At 47.5% G+C, this 23,885-nt stretch overlaps 2 protein-coding genes across 2 annotated transcripts in view; one reads left to right on the forward strand and one right to left on the reverse strand.

Moving 5' to 3' along the window:
- Window positions 1-12,019, reverse strand: part of DOCK4 (dedicator of cytokinesis 4) — a 392,180-nt gene extending 380,161 nt beyond the window's left edge. The window contains exon 1 of the mRNA XM_081957434.1: window positions 11,741-12,019. Coding sequence (XP_081813560.1) covers window positions 11,741-11,777 — 37 coding nt within the window. The 5' untranslated portion in view covers window positions 11,778-12,019. The remainder of the gene's footprint in view (window positions 1-11,740) is intronic.
- Window positions 12,020-12,161: 142 nt separating this feature from the next.
- Window positions 12,162-23,885, forward strand: part of ZNF277 (zinc finger protein 277) — a 92,018-nt gene continuing 80,294 nt past the window's right edge. Inside the window, exon 1 of the mRNA XM_081957455.1 lies at window positions 12,162-12,342. Within this exon, the coding sequence (XP_081813581.1) occupies window positions 12,303-12,342 (40 nt within the window). The 5' untranslated portion in view covers window positions 12,162-12,302. The remainder of the gene's footprint in view (window positions 12,343-23,885) is intronic.

A 23,885-nucleotide genomic window follows, 5' to 3' on the forward strand; every position in this document is an offset into this window, starting at 1 on the left:
TGACCACCAGCATCTGGAGGCTTCTCAGTGTGAAAGCCGGTCAAGCCTCATAGTGTCCCCCCCATCAAGATGCGAAGGTAGGTGAGCATGGCTGGCGGCGAGCAGGCAGTGGCTCCAGGGCAGGGCTGGAGCCTGGGAATGGCTCATTTCCTAACCTGGTCAAGGCAGGCGGCAGCTCTGGGGCCTCAGGGAATGGTGCATCCCTGGGCCCCAGCCCCTGACCCAAGGTGAAGGACAAGTGGGCAGCATGCATTGCTTACCTTTGGTGAGCTAAGTGGATGAGATGACTGGCGAGGCGATTAGCTGGGCCGTGTGGAAAATGCAACATATATAGGGTGAGTGGTGGTGGGGAGGAGCTGGAAGGGGTGAATGGTGACCAGGCAGGCTAGGGCATGGCCAACCAGGGGTGGTTTTTATAAGTTGGGCAAACTGATTCAAATTGTCCCTACTGGTTTGCCCGAACCGGTGTGAACTGGTCGAATTTCACCCCTGAACTGAGCCCAAAATTTCTGTTGCTAAGCAAGACATTTGTTAAATAAGTTCTGCCCTATTCAATTTCCTTTTTTGCCACAATTGTTAAATTAATCACTGTAGTTGTTAACTTAGTAACATGGTTGTTAAGTGGTTTTCCCTTTTACTTTGCTTGTCAGAAGGTCCCAAAAGGTGGTCACATGACCCCGGGACACTGCAATTGTAATAAATACGAACCATGTGTCTGAATTTTAACCATCTGACTGTGTGGATGCTGCAATGATCATAAAACAGTCATGAGTCACTTTTTTCAGTGGCGTTGTAACTATGAAGGAGGTTAGGTTCAGTTAGATTAAAAAATGAAGCAGAGATCACAAAGATCCAGGGGTTGTTTTTGTAGCCCAATAAAAGATTTCTACCCTGTGCAAGATAGGCTCCTTATAAGTGGTGGGTTCAGGATCCCGTTGCAACCGGTACAGTGCAATGGGGCCGGGTGTCCACCACATGCATGCGTACTTACTGCCTGCGACCCTCCGCAATGCTCCAGCTGCTTGGCGGAGTGTTGCGCAGGTGCCATACCCTTCATGCACTGAAGCCCCGATTGGCTCAAATACAGGTAAGGAGGGAGGGTGGGTGGGCCCTCTGGAGCACCATACCACACCATACCAGAACTGCTCCCGTCAGGCACTGGTACATCTGTATCAGGGCATACCGGTGATACCCTACCACTGCTCCTTATACCTCACAAAAGTATATTGATGTTAACAAAGCCCAAACTGAAGATGACTTTCCACATCATGTGGATATTAAAAAGGAGGGGTGTCAACCCTGAAGCTGACCTGAACAAAGCCATTCTGAAGCTTCAATGTTGCCACACTGGAGCTGAGGAATAGGGAGGGAGGAATAGAGATAGCTGGGGGTTTGTAGCCTAAACAAAATACTTTCTCCTGGGAACCAAGGACATTCTCACACCTGGTCAGAGGGAGAGGAGGAGTGATGTTATCAGGCAAACAGATGGAACCTTGATTGGACCATGTGATTAATTGTTTGGGGAAAGGGAAAAACTTTTACTTTTAATTAGGTGAAAATTGTGGGAACCTTCAGAGTTGGTTTTCATCAGAACTGTGTCAATATGATATATCCAATGAAACTATTCTTTGAGAAATCTATTTGCCACATAGTTCTGTTTACTATAGGTGTATTACTTGGACCCCTGACATTAAAATGACTCTCCTAATTCTCCATTCCAACCAGAACTGCTCTCCGAGGTCCTGAGACCTGGTTACTACCCTCTCTATCCCAGGAGCAGGAAGACTCAAGAAAGACAAGATGGAGAAATGGGACGAGCCTGCAGGAGCCTGCAGAGGGATCCTGGGAATCCAGCAGGACCCCTTGGAGACCCAATGGGTGACAGAGGTTGTGGCAAAGATTGTACACCAGGTGGGCGCCTGGCTCAAAGTCCACACTGAATGGCCTGTCTCCAGAGACTTGTATCAGGTACAGGAGGACCTTGGCGGCTGAGGCTCATTCCAGGAGCCGATGACAGATCGTTCCATGACATTGACCCCAGAGTCAAGAACCATGATTGAATGGAGAGCAACATGATCCCAGTGCACAGCCAGAACTTGGAGGAGTTCTTGCAAGAGAGATTCAACTGGCTGAGCCTGGGCAGCATGGGGTTCTTGCACCAGCCCGAATGCACAGGGTTGATCAACCTTGATGTTCCCTCCCCAGCAGGACTGGTCTACCACAGCAGCATGCCAACCAGGCAGCCCTCAGCTTCATTCAGGGCAGTTGAGCTCAGGATTATTCCTTCCCTAGAGGGACTGGTCTACCCCTGCAGCATTCCAGGAGACTAGCCTTCCACCACTCTCTTCAGCGCAGTGAATTACAGTATGGCAGTGAAGCCTACTGAGATGCCAGAGAGCAACCAGCCCAGCCAGACAACCCCAGCTCCCACTGAATATTCAAGTGCCATCCAGTTGGGCCTACCACCCGGGGCATGGCTAGGTCCAAGTCCAGTGGACTCTTGCCCCTACACTACTGGCTCTGCCACCACCAGCTTGGGTTGCAGCTCCACCACACTTCAGAGCTACCTTCAACAGAGACCCAGACAAGCTGACATTCTACCTGAACATGGCGTGGGCCCACATTGATGAGTGCCAAGGATGACTATGCCCATGACACAGCAATAGTCCGGGCCATCACTGACAACTTAACAAGAGAAGCAACAGAGTGGGTGATCCAACTGTATGACAAGGACACACCAGAATTGGCAAACATCAATGTTTTCCTGCAGGAGTTGAAGGCCAGATTTGAGGATGAGTTCCAAGCCGAGGAAGCTCAGGAGGAAATCAAGGGGATCAAGCAGAGGGGCTGCTCAGCCAAAGAGTATATCCATGAGAATTGCTGGCAAGCTACAACAATGGCCTGAGTGACTCCTGATCTACTTCTTTAAAGAGGGATTGGACAAGGAGCTGCTTCACCTCTGCATCTGCCAAGGAGTTCCCGACTGAATCCACGAGTGGATTTGATGGACCTCGAGCTCCATCAGCACAAGAAGGGAGGATCAGCTGACAAGAAACCCAAAAGCCAACTTGAGCGGTGGCAGCTTGGCCAGCAATCCAGTTCCTGTCAAGTGGAAGAGTAGCTGAGGGACCTTTGACAATTAAATGCTTCCAATGAGGCTAGCAAGGCCACTGAGCAGCTGAGTGGCTGGCCCCATCCCCCATCCCACAAACAAGAGCCTCAAAGAGGTCAATTATACAAAGCTGATACAACAAATTAAAATAGATTTGGAAAGGTGGAAGAATGTAGAGTTTTCCAGGGCGCTGCTCTGGAGAGTCCAAGCAAGGGTTAAGTACAGCCAATCTGCCCAGAACTGAATTGAAACTTTAAACTACGCCTCTGGTGCTGATTATCTTCAGTTTTTTTCAATTCAGCTAGCCCAGTGGACGCGCTTCGAGTTTCTCTTCAATTCTAGATAGATTGCTTGGACTCTCAATTATACTACTGAAGAAAAATATTGTGTTATTTATTTGGAGCAGGCTTGGGGAGATAAATTTATTTTAAATCCCAATTTGGTTTTTCTCTCGCCCTTGGTCTTCCCGGTGTCCCGTTCTTACACCCGCAGGGTCACAGACAGCTGTTGGGGAAGCGCGTGGGTCGGACTGCCGCCACCAGCACTGCCGCAACCCTGCTGCGGGAGGAAATCCCCGCTGAGAGCTCCGTTGTCGTCGTCCGTGCTTTTTACAAGCTGGCGTTCGGTGCGGCCCCTCAGGGCTTTCCTAAGCATTAGCGGCAACTTTTAAAGCATCTGGAAGGCAGCAGGGAGTTCCGACCTCCATTTGGAGCCGCCTGTTTTGTTTTTGATTTCAATTTCAATTTAACCTCATGCTGAGCTGCTGAAGCCTGACTCATAGCAGGAGTCGTGTGGAGACCTCATTGACCGGCGATCTGGGCCCCCAGCCTTTCGGACTGAAGCGGCAAGTGCTTGTGGTTGCCTGGATCGCAACCCGTACCTTCCTACAGGCGCTGGGAGCTGGATTTGCTCGTGCCATAGCCCTGCCTGGCAAAAACTCTTCCTGCAACCTTCTGTGTCTCTTCCTCAGCATTTTGGCTTGCGGTGGGCTACTGTGAGGTGGTGAGTGGAGGTGGTTCCCTACCTGTCTCGTTTAAGGCCCCAGAAAACCCTGAACCAATGGGGTTTCCTCCAGAGCCTTCTCTAGGCAGGCTGGCAAGGCTGCCAGGGAGGCCATCAGAGGCACCAAACCTTATTCCAAACCCGGGCCTAAACAGGGATCGGGGCAGGATAAGGACGCCATATGTCGCCAGAAGGCCCTAGAAAAATATTTTTCCAAGGCCCAGCAACAGGCCCAGGCTTCCCAGTTGGTGGACTCTCAGGAATCCTCTGGGGAGGTTGCCCTTGTCCAGGCTCAACCTACCTCCGATAGCGAGGGGGAAGGCCAAGAATTCTCGCCCACGGCTTCTTTGGCCATGGCAGCTTCACTGGGCCCCTTGATGACAGATCAGGCCGACTTCTTTGCCTGTCCTTCGGACCTGGAGGAGGGGCCAGCCCCGGTGGGGCCCTTGGCACCACAACTTCCACCCCCCAGGCCCGGGCCCAGGCTTCACCCGGTCGAGGACCAGGGGCCCAACCTCTCAGCGGAAATGCAAGAGGTCATCAACAGGGCTATTTCTCAGGGCATTGAAGCGGGCATGCAACAGAAAGGCAAACGCACTAGCAAGACCCACCATCTGGAGCCCCAGGCAGCTCCCAGTGTTGCATCCTTCTCCCAGCCTCCTCAGTCCCCCCATTCCTCCCTAGCCTCTGAGGATTCGGCCTGAGAAGAGGAGGAGGACTTATTACCTAGGCAGGAGCCCGAGTTCTCGGGGGATGAAGGTGGTTCTTCCGAAAAGCCTACCTTTTCAGGCCTATTTAAATTGATCAACTTCAAAACCATCCTGGATAAAGCTAAGGTAGCAATCCGCCTGGGGTCTACCCCCACGGTTCCGACGGCCCAAGACCCAGATGATCTATCTGGGGACCTTTTTGAAGAAACTGTGTCGGCCCAGGAGATAGTCCCAGTTCCCAAACTATTCCTCAACATGGTCTAAAAGCAATGGGCGCAGCCTGCTACCATGGCCACCCCCAGCAACAATGATAAGAAGCTTTATACAGTAGATGCCAGCCTGAAGAATTTGCTTAAGCTACCTCCAATTGATCCTCCCGTGGCAGCACTCACTTCTACGTCCGTTCTCCCCCGTGACTTATTAGAGGGGCTCAAGGCCAAGGACAAAAGGACCGAGACTGCTTACCACAAAACTCACCAGGCGGCAGCATGGGCGATTAAATCGTCCGCCTCAGCCTCCTTCCTTTCCAGGGCAGCCCTGCTTTGGTTGAGGCAGTTGCTGAGGAAAATTCCAGCCAAGGACACCAAGTTGAGGCAGGATGTCAACAAGATCATGGCGGCCACAGAGTACACCACCGATGCCACCCTGAGCGCTGCCAAGTTTGCCTTCCGAGCCCTAGCGTCTAATGTCACCACTAGATGCCTCTTGTGGCTGAGACACTGGAACGTGGATATGCGTTCCAAGTGGAAGCTTGTCACAGCCCCCTTTAAAGCGCCTCCCCAAAGAGGTTAGGACCCTTGAACGGAGTGGCCGCCAGGTTCCACTTGGCCTTGTTATCTATCTGCGAGTTATGCAGCCATAAAAGACGTTGAGAAGTAACTGAGGTGGCCAGAGCGCTGGATGCAAATTTTACAGTGTCCAAAGTTGCATCAGCGGAAAACTGTGTGGCCGCAATAATTTTTGTCAGGTCTTGGTGCAACCGTTCATCCTGGATTGGGATGCGATCCTGTAGCTGGCGAAGCCACATGACCGTAGCCCGGTTGAAATATGAGGCTGCGACGGCCGACTTTATGGCCCAGGCTGTGGCATTGAAATTATTTCGTAAGGTAAGCTCTGCACGCTTATCCTAGGGTTTTAATTTATCCGCTGCATCTCCGGACACCACCGGAGAAGAGGAGACCAGGGTAGCCACCGGGTTGTCAATGGAGGGCAATTGAATGGCCTGGGCAAAGGTCTGCTCTACATTGTAGAAGCGACGGTCATTATTCCCCGGGTTAGAGAAATTAGAGGGCCGGGCCCACTGGTTGGTCAAGACCTCCATGAACAAGGGCGGTGCTGGAATCTCTTCCTTGTTTGTGGCCATGTTGGAAAACATGGCCATATCTGGATCCCTAGGTGGGGGGACCATGGGATCCCCTGTCCCCACCTTGGTGGTCTTCCTCGCCTTGTTCAGGAGGACCTTGAACATGGCCAGAGGAAACAGACCCGAGGAGGAAGGAGGATCGGGCTGGGTTGCATCCTCATCTTCCGAGAAACCCATATCCTGGAGATTTTCTTCCCCCATGACCGAGGCCTCGCTAACCATGGATGGAGATGAGGCTTTATACTGGTGACGGCCCATTCCCCCTTGAGACCTAGCAGAGTGGGAAGTTCTGTCCCGCTGGGCAATGCCCCGAGAGATGGCTGCATAAATAAGCTTTTTAATGCCTTCAGGAAGATGCTCCAAGTCCTCCATGTCGCCATAAAGATCGCCAAAATTCTGAGGTGCCAGCCTGCATGAGGCGTAATGCCCCTTGGACGTCCCTTCCAATGGGTCAGCTTGACCCACCCCTTGCCAAACCTGGAGAGGCCGAAGGAGAGGGGGAGGGAGACTCCCTTCTCCTGGAATAGCTGTGGGACCTGGTCAGGGAGACTGAAGGGGAGGAGGGACTGAATCCCCCAGGAGAGGATTGCTCTGAGGGAGGCCTAATAGGAGATCTAGATCTGCTGGCAGAAGTAGGCCCTGCAGACCTGGCCTGCCTCTCAGCCCTGGCGAAAGTCTTTTCCAGGGCCTTATGCCTCCTAGCCTCGTCCCTGGTGGGAGCCCTAGAGAGGCACTGTGCCACAATAGGCCTGACTGAGGGATCCCCGGGTTGAAACCCTTGCCCCAAGTCCTCTTCCCCCCTAGCCGGGCCCTCCGCCTGGCCCTGGGGAATCTCCGAGCCCTCCTCCATAACCTTACTCACGTGTCCGGACGTGTAGGTGTATCAGGAATTCAGGCCACTGTAGGTCCCACCGGAGCCTGGACCTGGAGTGACACTGGGAGGCGGCTAGGTTTGAGGCCTCTGCCTGGCCCTTCCAATGGCCCAGCAGGCCGACCAAGCCACGTGCACGTGGCCTGTTCAAAATAGCCACCGGAACTAGCATGAGGCCAAGGAGGGCTGAATTCGTGCGCCCTGGCTCTCTCAGCCTCCTGCGGTGTAAAGGGAGAGGCCTCGTGGCACCGCCGCCGCTTCTCCCGGCCCTAAGGAAGGGCACAACATAAGGCCTGCAGCTGGCCTGGAGCTGGCATCCCCGCGATCCCGGGGATCGGGCTAAAGCTCCGCGCCCACGGAGGGAAGGATAGCCGCACCCACAGGGCACTCCCCAACCACCCTGAGGCAGAACTGTCCCTTGGGCCTCAGCTGCAAATTTAGAATTTAATATACTTTTAAAATGTCCAATTAGCCAAATCCTAAAGCCAGATTGAGTTAAAACTCCAAATAATATCCTACCTAGACACAATTCTCAACAGTGCTTGGACAAAAGACTGAGAGGAAACTGGGCAGGAATGGAAGGCAGGGGTATTTAAGAAGTTTACTCTCAGTCTTTGGACCAATCAGGATTTGAGAATACCCACACGTGACCATTCCCTCTCCCCCACTGGAAAAGTTGGTTGTTTGCTTCTATTTCCATGGTGAATTGTATTTTGGGGTGTAGGCTGTTGAGATGTGTGAGGAAGTTGTCCAGTTTTTCTTTCCTGTTTGGCCAAATCACAAAAGTGTCATCAACATATCTAAGCCAGAGTTTGGGTTTGTGTTCATATTTATCTAAGGCGTTAGTTTCAAAATGTTCCATAAGTTGAACTATAAGTTTGCAATGACGGGTGAGAGGGGTGATCCCATGAGTGCTCCTTCTATCTGTTTGTATCTTTGTCCATTATGGATGAAGTATGTGTTGATTAGGCAGTGGTTGGTCAGGTCCAGGATGTGTTTAGGGGGGGTTGTGTTTGTTCTGGATAGCTGTCAAGGCTTCTTTTATAGGCACTTGGGTGAAGAGGGATATGACATCGAAACTCACGAATAGATCACTGGGTTGTAGGTTTTGTTTCTTTATTGTTTCTATGAAGTGGAGTGAGTTTTGTACATCTCACTCGCCATCTTCTTTAAGCTGAAAACACCTGCCTGAAGATGGCGAGTGAGACCTCGCCGAAACGTTGCCAAGACGATCTCAATCTTACATGGGAAAAGACCTGAATACAACAAGACCAGCATACCTACACCCGTGAAAATCTACAAAAACATACATACATACATACATACATACATACATACATACATACATACATCAGTCAGAAAGTATTCAGACCTCCTTCATTTTTGTCAATTTTGCTATGCTGCAGCCTGATTCTACAGTTATTATAATTCATTTTTTCTCATTAATCTACACTCAATACCCCATAATGGCAAAGTAAAAACAGAATGTTAGAAATGTCTGTAAATTTATTAAAAAGAAAAAACTGAAATATCACATTAACATAACTATTCAGACCCTTCACTGAGTACTTTGTTGAAGCACCTTTGGCAGCAATTACAGCATTGAGTTTTTTTGGATATGATGCTACAAGCTTTGCACACCTGGATTGGGAGATTTTCTGCCATACTTCCTTGCAAATCCTCTCAAGTTCAGTCAGGTTGGATGGTGATCATTAGTAGACAGGCATTTTCAGTTCCCCCCAGAGATGTTCAATAGGGTTCAAGTCAGGGCTCTTCTGGGCCACTCCAGGACATTCACAGAGTTGTCCCTAAGCCATTCCTGTGTTGTTTTGTCTTGGCCGTGTGCTTAGGATCATTGTCATGTTGGAAAGTGAACCTTTGGCCCAGTCTGAGATCCTGAACATTGTGGAATAGGTTTTCATTGAGGATATCCCTGCACTTTGCTCCATTCAGCTTTCCCTCAATCGTGACCAGCCTCCCAGTCTCTACTGCTGAACAACACCCCCACAGCATAATGCTGCCCCCACCATGCTTCAATGTTGGTAGGATATTGGGTAAGTGATGAGTGGTGCCTGGTTTTCTCCAGACATAATGTTTAGAATTGAGACCAATCTTGGTTCATCAGACCAGAGAATCTTGTTCCTCACAGTCTGAGGGGTCCTTCAGGGGCTTTTTTGCAAATTCCAAGTGGGCTTTCATGTGTTTAGAATTGAGGAAAGGATTCTGTCTAGCCACTCTGCCATAAAGCCCAGATCTGTGGAGGTCTGCAGTGATGGTTGCCCTTCTGAAACTCACCTCCATACAGGATCTCTAGAGCTCAGCCAAAGTTACCATTGGGTTCTTGGTCAACTGACTTACTAAGGATCTTCTTCTCCAATTGCTCAGTTTGACTAGCTCTTGGAAGAGTCCTGGTTGTGCTAAACTTTTTCCATTTGAGAGTTATGCTGGCCACTGGGCTTTTAGGAATCTTCAGTGCAGCACAAATTTTATTGTAGCCTTCCCCAGATCTGTGCCATGAAATAATCCTGTCTCCAAACTTTGCAGGCAGTTTCTTTGACCTCATGGCTTTTGCTCTGTTATAGTATGCATTATCAGTGAGGCCTTCTACAGAGAGTGTGTGCCTCTCCAAATCATGTCCAATCAATTTAATTTACCATAGGTTGACTCCAATCAAGGTGTAGAAACCTGTCAGTGAGGATCAAGAGAAATGGGAGGCACCTGAGTTAAATTTCAAGTGTTGTTGCAAAGCATCTGAATACTTGTACCAATGTGATATTTTAGTTTTTTCTTTTTAATAAATTTACAGACATTTCTAAAATCCTGTTTTCACTTTGTCATTATGGGTTACAAAGTATAGATTAATGAGAAAAAAATGAATTTCAACAACTGTGGAATCAGGCTGAATACACACACAGACACATATACATAGTCAGTCAGATTAATTATTGTTCCGCATGTTACTTTCCCTTTCCATGCAGCTAAAATAATCTTCTAATAAAATGATATTTTTGTCTTTATTTTCCTTTTCAAAAACAGTCTTAAAAAAGCAAGATTTTTATATCTTGAAATATTTGACCAGCAATATTACACATGTTGTTCCATTGTATATTAGAATGCTTTTGAAAAATCTATACATTGTTGCAGTAATCCTAATCAATATCTAGGCAGAAATCAAGAAAATCTATTAATGAACTTTGTAAATTAATATTTGGGTCAGATACAACATCTGGGATCAATTTTAAGTATGCTAGTTGTGTGGAACCTGTCTTCCCTTCCATTAATTATTAAGTAATGTGATATCAATATAGGATTTGCCTTTTTGTTTGAATTGTTTTGTCCAATACACTATTCAACAGTGTGGCATATCTCCAATTTCTAACATTTTTGTCATGCCTTTCACTAGCTTATTTGTGCAAATATTTATATCTTTGTTCTTCGGAAAACTTAAAAACAAAAGCATTATTCTAATTCAATCCCATATATGTTTATCAAGAAGCTAATTTTGCTAGCAGGGCTTACTTCCATGCAAATAGTCTGGGATTCATTACTTTGCTTATCAGCCAAAAAGTATCTGCACTCCAGCTCCAAGCCAGAAATAGAAAATTAATCTAGCAAAAAAAGCAACAACAGTTTATTAATTAAAACATTCTGATGATCTTGGTCTTCCAATTATTATTTTAACTGAATAAAAAGTATGTGGTAGACACATGTTCCCAGCTTTAAAAAAAGTTAGTTACATAATTGCATTACTATTTTTTTGACAGTTTCAGAATCAGTATCAGATAAGTATCAGAATAGAAAAAGAATAAAAGGAGTAAGTGGTTTTAAGTATTCAGCAGATGGGTGAACAGAGAAGGATGTGAAATTCTACATCTATCAGTCAATATCTAGTGTTCTTTGTTGTTCATCTTTTGTAGAGTAGGGGATGGATTTTTTCTGCTCTGCCCTGTAACTTCCTTGACAATGCCCAGTCTATTTTCTTGTGTAATGCAAACACTTTTGTATTTAAAAAGCAGAACAAAAACACCACCAGCATTAGAAGTAGGTTACTATCCGATTTCAAACTAAACACACACCGCATTCAACCGTACGTTGGTGCTGTTCACAATTTACAAAGGAGGTAGCAGTTTTAAGTTGCAATGACACTCGACAATCAAAGCTACGCATTTTAACAGCATCACGACATTGCTTATACTGCTTAGACTGAGTTGACCTCTGAAAGATGCGGTTCAATCGGACACCGGGTTAAAAGCATCTTCCAATACAGTATTCCAAAAAGCCATTAATCTCTCCCGACGACAAATAGTAACCATTACTGCAAATGAATAAATTATCCCTCCTCCTTTTTCTTTATTCTATATTTTTAAAACCAAAAGCTGTCCAAACGACACTTCGGGGACAGGGGAAGCAAAAAGCAAGAAGGGGAAACTGCGAGAGAGCCTCGACGAAACCAGCACAGTCCCCACTCTTTCTCTTGAAACCTTAAACGTCTTTCTGGACAGCACAGTAGAAAAATATAGAATTGCCCTGATCAAAGCTAGGAACCGGTACGGGAGCAAAGGGTGAAGAGTGTACGAACGGAGATTCCTCTCTGGTCTATTTCCCGAGCCCCACAGAACAGCCTCGGGGATGGCAGAGAGAGGACAGAGAGGCATGAAGTGCCAAAGGGAGATGTCACTCACCGACTCCGTATTTCTCGTGCTCTGTAGGAATCCACATGAGTGCGCCTTTTGGTCCTCTTTTTGCAAACAATACCAGAAAAAGCTGCAGATCCTCTCAAGCTCAAAAAACAGCAGCAGCTGCTGCCACTGCCAACAACTCCCTCCTCCTCACCCAGCGGCCAGCGCTAATACAGCCGCGATTGCTTTTGCGCGTTGCTCAGCTTCGCTCCGCAACCTTCAGGGGCGAAGTCATTGTTCTGATTGACTAATCAGCTCTGGGACAGTTACAGCGAGCTCCGTCTCCGCCCCACCGAACCTTCAGGGTCCCTCTGCATGCTGGGAAACGGAGTATTTTGCTCACCAGCCACCCCGAAAGACACGCCTATGTTTCTTGCAGCTTTTCTTCGCGGAGCCCGCTGGTGAACCAAAAGACGCCCGCTCCCGACATGCTTTGGGCCAGGAGAGGAGGAGGAGTTGGGGAAGGGAGATGCCTTTCCGTTTCCTATTGGAATAGGTACCAATCCAAGGCTGGAAGGCGGCGCTTTGGGGAGAAATTGCTGTGCCTACTGTACGGCCTGACGGGATGGCTTGTTCGCGGGACTGGGCGGCGGAGGGGAGAAAGGGTAAGTCTGATATCTTTTCCCCAGCGTTTTCACCGTACTTCGAGTGTCAAGATTCCCGGGGACTCTGTTTAGAAGCTCAAAAATGAAACCCTGGGCAAAGTTGGAGGACGGGCTTAAAAATGGTCCCTTAATAGAAGGAATCGGGTTTCTTCTTTTCTTTTTTTATTAAAGGGCAGCATTTGGCATTTGTGGGAGGAAGAACAGTCATTGAAAGCGACTTGAAATGAATCCTTGAGTAAAAACTTCCCGCGCTTCGCTATTCCCGTAGATCATGAATACAGCGCCAAATATAGCTTTTTCAGGCTCGTGCCTCGGCATCCATATTTAGAGTCCATAAAAGAGATAAGCCAGATCCCAAGTTGTACTGACATTCTTATCTGGAGTTAGTCTCCAGCTTGTTCATCAGTTTAGAAATGTTAAAAACTAATCTGAACATCACTTTAAAAAGAGAGAAAATAAATCAGATTAAAATACAAATAACAGTTGTTGGAAGAAATGTCCATCTGGGTTCAGTTTCAAATGGGGAGAAAGACACTGGAAATATGGTGGCTGTTTGGAAAGATGGTTTTAATAGTGGACAGGATCACATACATTGAAGATGTTGGGTGAAGAAGAAAGGGAGGAAATGCTGAGAGTGCTTGAGGTTTTTTGTTTTTTTTTTGCAAATTTTATTGATTTTACAAATTTTTCAGGGAAAAAGGGTTAAAAGGTTATAGAACATTTTGACAGCTACATCGTGCGCGGGGGGAGCAGCCCCCCCCAAGTCTCGCAACTTTTACAAACAAGAATGGAAAAAATATCAACATTTGCATAAGTATTAGCAGTTTTGAGTTTAACACAAAATCATCAGTATGTTTCAATCATTTTGTTTTGTATCACTTCCATAAAGGTACATTGTAACAACAATTGCAATAATGTTTCAATTCACTTTTGTGATCTGAGTCTTCTAGTTGTCGCATCCTTCCCCCCCCCCTGTCCCCGTCCACTGGCAGAGCCTTGGCCTCTCCCTCCCTTGTTTCTTGTGTAACATCCCGCATTTCGCCTAAGAGAGCACTGTGTTTTTTAGTGAAAGCCTCCACTTCCACCACTGTGTTGATTCTAATTCTACTGCCCTCCCAGAAAATCAACATGCCTTCTGGTAACAGCCACCTAAACCTGACCCCATTATTATATATATTTTTTGCTAAGAAGGAATATTTCCTCCTCTTATCTCTTACTTTCTTTGGGATCTGTTTAAGAATGGTTATTTCTTTATCCTTGTATTTTAGTGGTCCTCCCCTTTGAGCTCCTAGAACCTCATCTCTTGTGGTCTTTCTAAGAAATTTAACATGAACTTCCCTTGGAACATTGTGTGTTCTTGCATAGGCTGAATTAATCCTATAGATCAGGTCAATATCCCACCAAAGCTGTTTATCTCTATTGATGTATTCTGCTAGTATTGTGGTCATAATCTCTTTAAGATCTTCATTCTCAACTTCTGGCAAGTTTTGGAAAACTAAGGAAAAAAGACATTCTTTCAAATTCCATTTTTATCATGTGGTTTTCAAATTCTGCATTCCCCTTTGGATTATCTTCACCTCGTCCCTCATCCCAACTGCACCCTCCTCCAGTACACGATCCTCTGTTCATTCCGTATGGTTTGTTGCTTCGTCTCTCTGAGCTGATCATTTAAGTCCTGCAGTTGTTTTTTCATTTCGTCCTGTCCCTTTAAGATAGATTGAAGCATCTGTTGAATAGACAAATCCTTTGCACTCTCTTCGGGGGCTTTAGGTTGTAAAAAGGACCCCAATTGTGACTGGTGAGCAATTGGGCTTGACGTGGAAGATGTCGGGGCCGATGAGGCCTTGCCAGGCGGTAACTTCTTTGGACCCGTCATGAAGCTCAGAGATAGTTATTGTTTTATACAAAGAGATGGTGTCTGTGGGAAAGCACAGCCGGTAGAGATCACCAGGCAAACAAATCCAAAAGAGAATAAATCCTCTGATACAAAACTAAAGCAGATAGGTGGGTCAAAATATTCCAAATCCAGGGGAAAAACGTATTTGAAGAGGCTCCTGGAGGTCTCTGGGGTGGAAGTTAGTTCAAAGCCACAAAGTTTTTCAAGGGATACTCATTCACAAAGACAAAGAAGAAAGAGGAAGTTGGCCATTTTGGCTCAGCCAGTACAGGTGGTCAGGAAACAACAAGATCAAAATTCCCATACATAGTTTAGAGAAGAATCAGTTCAGCCATCCTTTCTCTCGCAGTTGTAGTCAGAAAAGAAAATTTTTTCCCATTATTTAAGGGAAGTGAAAGTAATTTTAAACTTTCTCTCTCTCCCATAAAAGGGAGAGATTTTCCAAGTGCTGCTTTTCCAAGGGGGGTGGAGATTCCCCCCCTCCAATCTTAACTCCTCCAAAGGTTGAAACAAAGTCCCAAGGAAAAAATAACTGCAAATCAATCAATAGAGTAAAAACAGTAAGAGACCTGGGGAGACCTCTCACCTCTCCGCGTTTCAGCTGTATCTTTCAAATGTCATTTCCTTCCAGGCTGCGTTCGGCGAAGCGCTCGGTGGCATTCCGCGCACCCCCCTACGCTTCCCGGCTCCTGGGGCAAAGCTGGAGACAGCCCCCCGCGGCCGCCACCGTTCCAGGGGGTCCCAGCAAGCCGCCCCTGCGGCAGGGCGCCCCTCCAAGGCACCCTGTGCTCCCCTAGGATTCAGGGGAGCCCACTGAGACAGCGAGAAGCAGACGCTCGTGTCCATCGCTTTCGGCTGCCGGAAGTCGTCTCCGAGAGTGCTTGAGTTTTATACCCTCTCTTGGACCCCACCTTAGAGCTTCCTGTTCTCCATAGTGAGGGGAGGAGTATCCAGGATGGGTTGACCTTGTCCGCTCGTTGATTGGGCTGAGTCAGATAAGCTCTTTGGGCCATGCCCTGGTCACCAGGTACTACCCAGTTATCGACTCAGCCCTCAACTGGGCGCTTGTGCCATCCTGGAACTCCTGAGAATCCTAAGGAAAAAACTAGAGATCTTTTTTAAAACGCAAATACTAACATCAACTGCCTGAGTGAGTATCTGGAGACTCACAGAATACCTGGTGGGGCTAGGAGCGGTTGCCATTAGCCCCCAGGGGCAGCACACAGCCTAGGTCACTAAGGGTGACCTGGGTCCCTCAGCAAGGACCGCCAGATGCTCTGCAACGCTGAACCTCCGCAAGCCTCACCAGAGCACAGCGGGAGCCTGGAGCAGAGCTTATTTACAAGCCAACGCTTCCAGAAGGCTAATTCCACCTGCAGCAAGGGGCGCGGAAGCTCTTTGCAGCACAAGCCCGCATTTCAAGCCTCGGGTTGCAGCAAGGGGGCGGGGCAGCTCTTTGCAGCACAAGCCTGGTTTTCAAGCCCCGGATTGAAGCGCCCTTTGAATTTTGGCGTGAATCGCCTTTTTGGATGGCAGGGGACCATGTGCTCCAAGATGGCGGCCCCCTGCTCCTCCGAGGACACAAGCCAGAATCTGGTCCCTGCAGCTATGACCAGCAGCCCTGTCAGAGGCACAGAGGAATCTCCAAACAGGTGTTAGGGTTCTAAATACCATGCAGAATTAAATCATTGTCCAAGCCAAAAACATCTTTAAAGGTCCAATTTATTCTACAGGCAATTTAGCACCTCTATGGAAAAATTCCAACTCTGAATTACATCCTGAAATTCCACCCAGTTGAAAGTTCATGATCTATCCCCACACCCACAAATCCATCACATGTTCCAATCACCATCTTCCACGCTGGCATCTACACCCCTCTGCTTCCGGTCAGGTGTCGAGGTGCGGAGACAAAAGATGACCTTGGCTTCTATAAAAGAATGTCAACATACATTCCACAATCCTACTCCTTTCTATTCCCCCCTCCCAACTACTACACTACTAAAACACATAGGAAATTATAAGAAAGTGTGGCAGGCCAAAGATCCTAAAAAGAATATAACTACAGGCCTGACAACAGGTTTGAAACCCCTCCGGGAGCCTCTTCCGGGGGGGGGGCTGCAGCAAGGCTAAAGCAAAGCCAAGCACATTCCCCCCAGGGCCCACAAGAGTACAGAACGCCAGCGAGTGGCATGCGGCAGAGTTCTGAGCAGCCCAAGCCGCTTGCATTCATTTGGATCTGAGGGGGAGGGGCAGAGTCAGCTCCTTTCTGGCGCGAATCACCCTCCTGAGGAGATTTAAAGCTGTGGGGGAGGGGCACTAGCAGCAGCACAGACATGGGAAGGAGCCAGTTCCTCTACCTCTGAGGGGGCGGAATGTCACCAGTCCGAAGGAGGCTAAAGATGCCCCCACAGCTGCATCTGGCCCCTTGCCAAATGCTTTCCCTAAGGAGAGGGGGGTGGAATCCCCAGGGCAAAACCAAAGGAAACCCTAGGAGCCCAGAGATAGATTCAAATGACAAAAGCAATTTTGCAATAAGGCAGCAAAAAGCCCTGCTCCAGTTTCTGATAAAAGGCTTCCCTGGGGCAATGTTTAGGGCTTCCTGGAGGAGGGGCAGAAGGGGATTCCTTGCAGCTATCAAAGGATTTGGGAGGTTGGCTTTTCGCTAGCTAACCCCTTTCTCATTCAAATTTTGCTTCCATGGAGACCTTTCCACAAAGCTTTTACAACCACTCTCTTTCTTTGTTAGGCTGCAGCTTGCTTCTAAGTCACATGCGTTTGGCTTTAACAACAGCAAATCGGACTGAATAAGTTGAGAAGGGAGAACATGCTTTTCTAACTTTCCAGAATCTGCTTCCTAGTATATCAAGAGTTTGTGAGCACTCTTCCACAGACAAAAACAGGTCTTAACCCCCCCAAAAACTAATTCTAAATATGAGAAGCAGAGGCACAAGGCACTAGAATGCATATGCAAGAAGGCTAACAGCGGGGGGTGGGTGGGTGGGCTCCCTGGACTAGGACAGGAGGATATAAGTCCAGGGATCTCCCCCAGCAAAGCTGCAGAGGAAGACCCCTCGCTGCAAGGGAGGATGCCCATTGACACCCCGGGTCCCTGGGGCCCTGTCCAGGGATGACAATCACACCCTTGCACAATGCCACCCGGGTTGCCTCCCCCCTCGGGGCCCTTCCCCCAAGGAGTGCTAGCCAGATGCCAATCTTCAAAAATATTTGGAATTCATATCTATATACATCTTTAATTGACTGAAAGTTGGATTGTGAGTAGTATTGAACTGGATTGTTAATTCCCCACCATGGGTGGTGGCAGCCTTGCCTCAGCCCCTCAGTTGCATAGAATGATATACCTAGAATTATGTATTTCTGACGATTCAGTTTGCAGGGAAAGAATAATGGAAGAGAGGTATTTTCCTGTCTTGATTTTGGACTTCCATGTATAAAAAACAAGTAGCAATTACATTAAAATTATTTTGATACCATTGCGTCGTCTGGAGGGGTTGGGGATGAGGGGCACCGTCTTGCGGTGGTTCTCCTCCTACCTCTCCGGTCGAACGCAATGTGTGCTGACAGGGGAGCAGAGGTCGACCCTGAGGCCACTCATTTGTGGGGTGCCACAGGGGTCGGTCCTCTCGCCTCTCCTGTTCAACACATATATGAAGCCGCTGGGTGAGATCATTCGTGGTTTTGGGGTCGAGTACCATCCGTACGCTGACGATACTCAGCTGTACATCTCCACCCCGAACCACCCCAACGATGCCGTCGAAGTGATGTCCCGGTGCCTGGAGGCCGTACTGGTCTGGATGGGAAGTAACAGACTCAAGCTCAACCCCTCCAAGACAGAGTGGCTGTGGTTACCGGCGCCCCGGTTCAACCAGTGGGTTCCATCACTGGCCATCGGGGGCGAACAACTGGCCCCCGTGGAGCGGGCACGCAATTTGGGTGTCCTCCTGGATGCCCGGCTGTCAATGGATGACCAAGTGACAGCCGTGGCAAGGGGGGCGTTCCACCAGGTTCGCCTGGTGCGCCAATTGCGTCCCCTATTGGACCGGGACACCCTTCACACAGTCACCCATGCGCTAGTGACGTCCCGACTGGACTATTGCAATGCTCTCTACCTGGGGCTTCCCTTGAGATGTACCCGAAGGCTGCAGCTGGTCCAGAATGCGGCCGCGCGGGCAATCATGGGAGGTACTAGGTACTCCCATGTAACACCTCTCCTGCGCGGGCTGCACTGGCTACCTGTGGCTTTTCGGGTGCGTTTCAAGGTGTTGACTATCATCTTTAAAGCGCTCCATGGCACAGGACCTAGGTATCTGCGGGATCGCATCCTACCCCATACATCCCTGCGGCCGATTCGCTCTCACAGAGAGGGACTCCTCCGGGTGCCGTCCACTAGGCAGTGCCAGCAGGCGACGCCCAGGAGTAGGGCCTTCTCTGTGATGGGCCCGACCCTCTGGAATGACCTCCCCCCCGACATCAGAATAACCACCGATCTCCGCTCCTTCCGCAATAAACTTAAGACCCACCTGTTCAACTTAGCTGGCCTGGCCTAACCGTAGTTTTAATCTTCCTAGCCTGTATTTTAAATTTTTAGGGGTAGTCTTTTTAGGTTGCTTTTTAATTTTTATTACTGTACAGCCTAACATTTAATCTGATTTTAGGGGTATCTAAGATTATTTATTTTGTACATGGTTTTTAGCTTGCTGTCTGTACACCGCCCTGAGTCCCCTCGGGGAGAGGGGGCGGTCTATAAATTCAATAAATTCAATTCAATTCAATTTCATTTATTTATTTTCTCTTAAAGGAAAAAAAAACTTGTAAGATGCTTAATGGATAATGTTGGTCAAAATTCAGGGAGACCTGAATTTTGTCCAATTGTGAAGATTAATTTATTAAACTTGTATGCCATCTGACATTCAGCAAGTCATTTTCTAAAAGACAACCCAAGGATGGACAACATGGACTTCTATATAGGGTCACATTTCACATACTAGTCTTTACCAACAGAAAAGTGATAAAAGATGATAATAACTGCATTCTAATAATATCTATAAGGCTGCATTTTACCAATCCCTGATTAAATGATTTGAAAGCTATTACATACCTGTTGTGGCCCAGCAGGATCCAATGGAGCTTCTGATGGACTCGGCCCGCTAAGAAGTTGGACCACCGTTATCTTGGGCCGTTCCCGGTGGAGATCGTCATTAACCCGGTGGCCTATCGTCTGACCTTGCCGCGCTCGATGTGAGTGCACCCGGTGTTCCATCACTTGCTCCTGATCCCTGAGCAGTCGGCTTGTCCTCTTTGGCAACCATCTTTGCCCCAGCCATCACCGCGTGAGGCGGAGAAGCAGACTACGCATGAGGTGGCTTGGATCCGGGACTCGAGATGGCTAAAGAGACGATTCCAGTATTTAATGGACTGGAAGGACAATGAGCCAGACGGGAGGACTTGGGCCGATGCGAAGGACATGCACGCTCCCTCTTTGGTGCGGGCCTATCATGCCAATGGCCCTCGAGGCCGCACTCCGAGCATCAGACCCGGGGGAAATGCCCTGCGGTGAGGGATAGTATTGTGGCCCAGCAGGATCCAGTTGAGCTGCTGATGGACTCGGATAGCGAGGGATCATTTGAGTCTTCCCTGGACGATGTGGAGGACCCTGTGCAGGGTTCAGATTCAGAGCAGGGACCAGAGGGGTTGGTTGGCTACCAGGAGGCGCCTGAGACATGGAGCAGTGGGGAGGATCAAAGGCAGTTTGTCCCTGATGCTAGAGTGAGAAGGGCTGAGAAACCTAAGCAGCAATTACGTAGGCAGGCTCATAGAAGATAATTCAGCTCAGGTGGTTGTGGATTGGCCCCTCCCAAGAGAGCTTATAGGTGAGGCGTTGGGAGGGGACATTTGCAGGAAACAACCATTCGAAACTAGCAGTGAAGGAAGTCTTTAATGAAAATGTTAATTTTCAGTTAACATTTTGCCTCAGCTTGACCTTCACCAAGTGGGAAAGCATTTCCCTTTTTGCATGCATAAACACAATCAAACATGGTAATCGCTACCACCTTGCAGAGTTGTGGCACCTATGAAAAACTTTAAGGTGTGTGTGAAGGTGGCCTTTAAAATTGAAAAAAGAGTTGTCCAAAAGATTTCTTTTCAAACCCTTAACAGTGCTGTTAGCTTCTTTACAATATCCTGACTAAACTAATTAAAAGGTCTCATATTCCAGACTCATCTCTTCTACTAGGAATTCCTATGAACATCTAGTCTTCATTTTGATGTAGCTTAAGACAGGGGTCCTCGAACTATGGCTATGGGCCAGATATGGCCTACTGAAGCAATTAATCCACCCCATGTGGGACTACAAGGCTGCGCTGCCCACATCACCCCACCCACCCACTGGTGCCCACTGTTCATCCAAGCACGGGCTTTACCTTTGCGGGCAGCCGCCTGTGAGCAGAGCGGTGTGAACCCCACGGGCTGGAACTGGAAGGTAAGGCCAATGGCAGGGGAGGGAAATCCACTCCAGTCCCGCCACACTCAGACAAAAGGCCATCTCGGGGGTGGTGGTGGACACAGCAAGGCTCAGCTGCCTTTCGGGCCCTGCTCTGGGCAGCCGTTCAGCTTTCCCTGCTGGCCACAACATCCAATCCCCGCGCCTGCTCTTCCCTTTCTCCCGTGGCTGGTGTCAGAGGAAGGCAAGGAACGGTTAAACTGCTGTCATTCGCCCTCCCAACCCACATCTCTCCCTCTGCCCACATCTCTCTCTCCGCAACTGCTGGGCCTCACCTGCTGTGGCTGCCAGAGAGCATGAGGCTGCGCCGCCTACATCACCCGCCTTTTGATCCCTGCTCTGGGCAGCGGTTTGGCTTTCCCGTCTGGCCGTGACACCCAATTTCTGCACCTGCTCTTTCCTTTATCCCAAGGCTGGTGTCTAAGAGTAAGACAAGCTAGGGCTGAGCTGCTACCACGCTCAGACAAAGGGCTGCCTTGAGGGTAGACATGGCGAGGCTCAGCCACCTCTCGGCTTCCATGGCAACAGCATTCCACCTTCATTGATGTACATTTGTGCTAGCTGGTAGCACCAAGGCAATCCTCGCCTCCTGCTGCTTCAGGCTTGCATCTGTAAGCTGCATCCAGAAAGCATTGTGGCAGAGAGAAGTGACTGGGGTCAATCCTAGCTTTGTTGTCCATTGCAGCTAGGAATCTCAAATATGAATGAATGTTGTGTTGTAGCTAGTCTGCACAGTAGATCTGTCCCCTCCAAACTCCTTGTCTCTCGAGGCACCATGCTGAGGTCTCACTCCAGAATTGCTAAGGTGACTGGACCCCCAGTGATGGGATGGGGTCCTTCAGGCACTTAGCTTGGCCGCCTGTTTGGTAGCTCCAACAGCTGCAACACAAATCTTCATTCTTGGCCATATTTGAGATTCCTAGCTGCAATGGACAGCAAAATAGGATTGACCCCAGGCACTTCTCTTCGCCACAGTGCTTTCTGGATGTGTCTTACAGATCCGAGCCTAAAGCGGTGGGAGGCGAGGGCTGATTCATCAAGCTTCAAGCAACAAGAGATGTGTTACTTTTGGGGAGACTGCAGGATTGCTCTGCCTCCCCGCTAGCCAGCTGGTCTTCAGCACATGTCTCGTCAGCCTCTGGACGTCAGATTCCCACCACCCAGCACCAGTTCAGGGGTTCCTTCCCCCTCCCTGGGGGTCACAGCAAGAGAGAGAGAAAGAAAGAGATAGACACAGAGAGGGAGGGAAAGAGAGAGACAGAGAAAGAGACAGATAGAGACTTGTTGATTGTAAGGTCCTTGGGGCTGAGAAGAATTGCTGCAAAACTGAGTTTCCTGAAGTGGACCACTAGACTCCTAAACAACTTAAAAAACGATCTTATAAAAAGAAAAGTCAACTAAAAGAGCAACATGAAAACAAAAGCAAATAAAACACCCCTAGGAGCAAAATAAATTAAAATTTAATTTGTGTGTATTGGCAAAATGGACTGCTAAATTGGCCACATGCACCCAGTTACATGACTACCTAGCCCCACCCAGTCACATGACCACTTAGCCAGGCCCACCCAGCCAGTCCAGCACCCCAACAGTCTGAGGGACTATGAATTGCCCCCCTTGTTTAAAACATTTGAGGACACATGGTTTAAGATGTTTCCAGCCTTGTGCTTTCAAACTTAACATCAGAGTAAAACAGTTTTTCTCCTGAAAATCTTAGCAGGTGTTTTTAGAACACTCTTTTAAAGGGATAATGATTATGCTTAAAATATTTTCACTAATTAAATTCTAAGCTTCTCTTAGTATAAAAATTGAACCTTGAAATAGTTGATGTTAATTATAGTGAATTAAAACCTTATGAATCAATCTGAAAGCATTTGAATTATGTGATAACTCTGCTGTGGTAGACTAATACATATGAAAAATTGATTCAGAAGGAAATTCACATATGTAAAACTTTCCTATAAATTTCATGAATATATTTAGATATCTGTATCTTGATACCATCCATTATCAATATTCAGTACATGCATATTATAATATTTTTGTTAACTGTTTCACCATTTTTCCAACAAGACTTTACTTAGATGGGTTGTTGTCAATACTAGTGCACTATTAGTGTGTTGTTCTACTTGGTTAGGAATAACGTGTGTGCATCCTTAACATAGTCTCATGATCCATTGTCCCAAGTGCATTTATCTTGACAACTAAGAATTATGCAGTAAAAATAATTACTGATAATAGCTTACTTCCTAAGAGTGACAACTCATCCTCCTAGCAATTCATATTTCCATTTTCTCTGGAGAAATTCTGTGAAATCTTGAATTCCATCCACTTTGGGGATAAAACTCTTGAAACATTCTTCCTGGGAAAGTCAGTTGATCTACTTACGAACTTAATTTAGACATTCTAATATGCATACATACTAAGAAGTACTGACATATTGATTTTAGCGGGACTTGTTGCTAGGAAGAGATTTAAATGCAGCTATAAATGCAGTAGCGGGTATATGAATTTTAAAATGTTGTGTTCCTTTGTTGTTGTTTTTTAGAAAGACTAAATCATCTTTATTTCTTGGTCATGGTCATGTGCTATTTTTTTCTTTTATGAAAGCAATGGTATTTTGCTGCTTCTAAATAGTTATTGTGTCAGAGAGACCCTCTTGTGCTTCCTAAATCATGCTAAAGCTTCCATAAAGTGTTAAATATAAGAAATAAATGTGAGATTTGATGCTTCTAGCAATCTTATTTCCTAATGAAGTAGGAGATAGTCTTGGGAATACTGAAACTAAAAAGCTAGGATGCCAGAATTGCCACTACAAGAAAGCCTCTCCAGATTGAAATGCCAATAAAATAGCTGGCTGTATTCAAAGATTCACTGAGCCAGAATTAAAGGGGAACTGTGTTGCTTCAAATGAGAGTAGGATCTGTTATGCTAAAATGCAATATTTTCTTATTCTAACTTCAGCCTGTGTGTGTGTGTGTGTTTTGAGGAAATGATTCTCTCTCATATAATTTAGGACATTCTGGAAAGTAGCATTTAAAAGATATCCACTTATGAAAGTACAGAATATAATACATGGCTGCTGAATAATTCTAGTGTTGTCCCCAGTTCGGGTCTGAGCTTGGTACCGAA

Source organism: Natrix helvetica, assembly GCF_964273705.1.
Source record: "Natrix helvetica genome assembly, chromosome: 6".
Classification (NCBI taxonomy): domain Eukaryota; kingdom Metazoa; phylum Chordata; class Lepidosauria; order Squamata; family Natricidae; genus Natrix; species Natrix helvetica.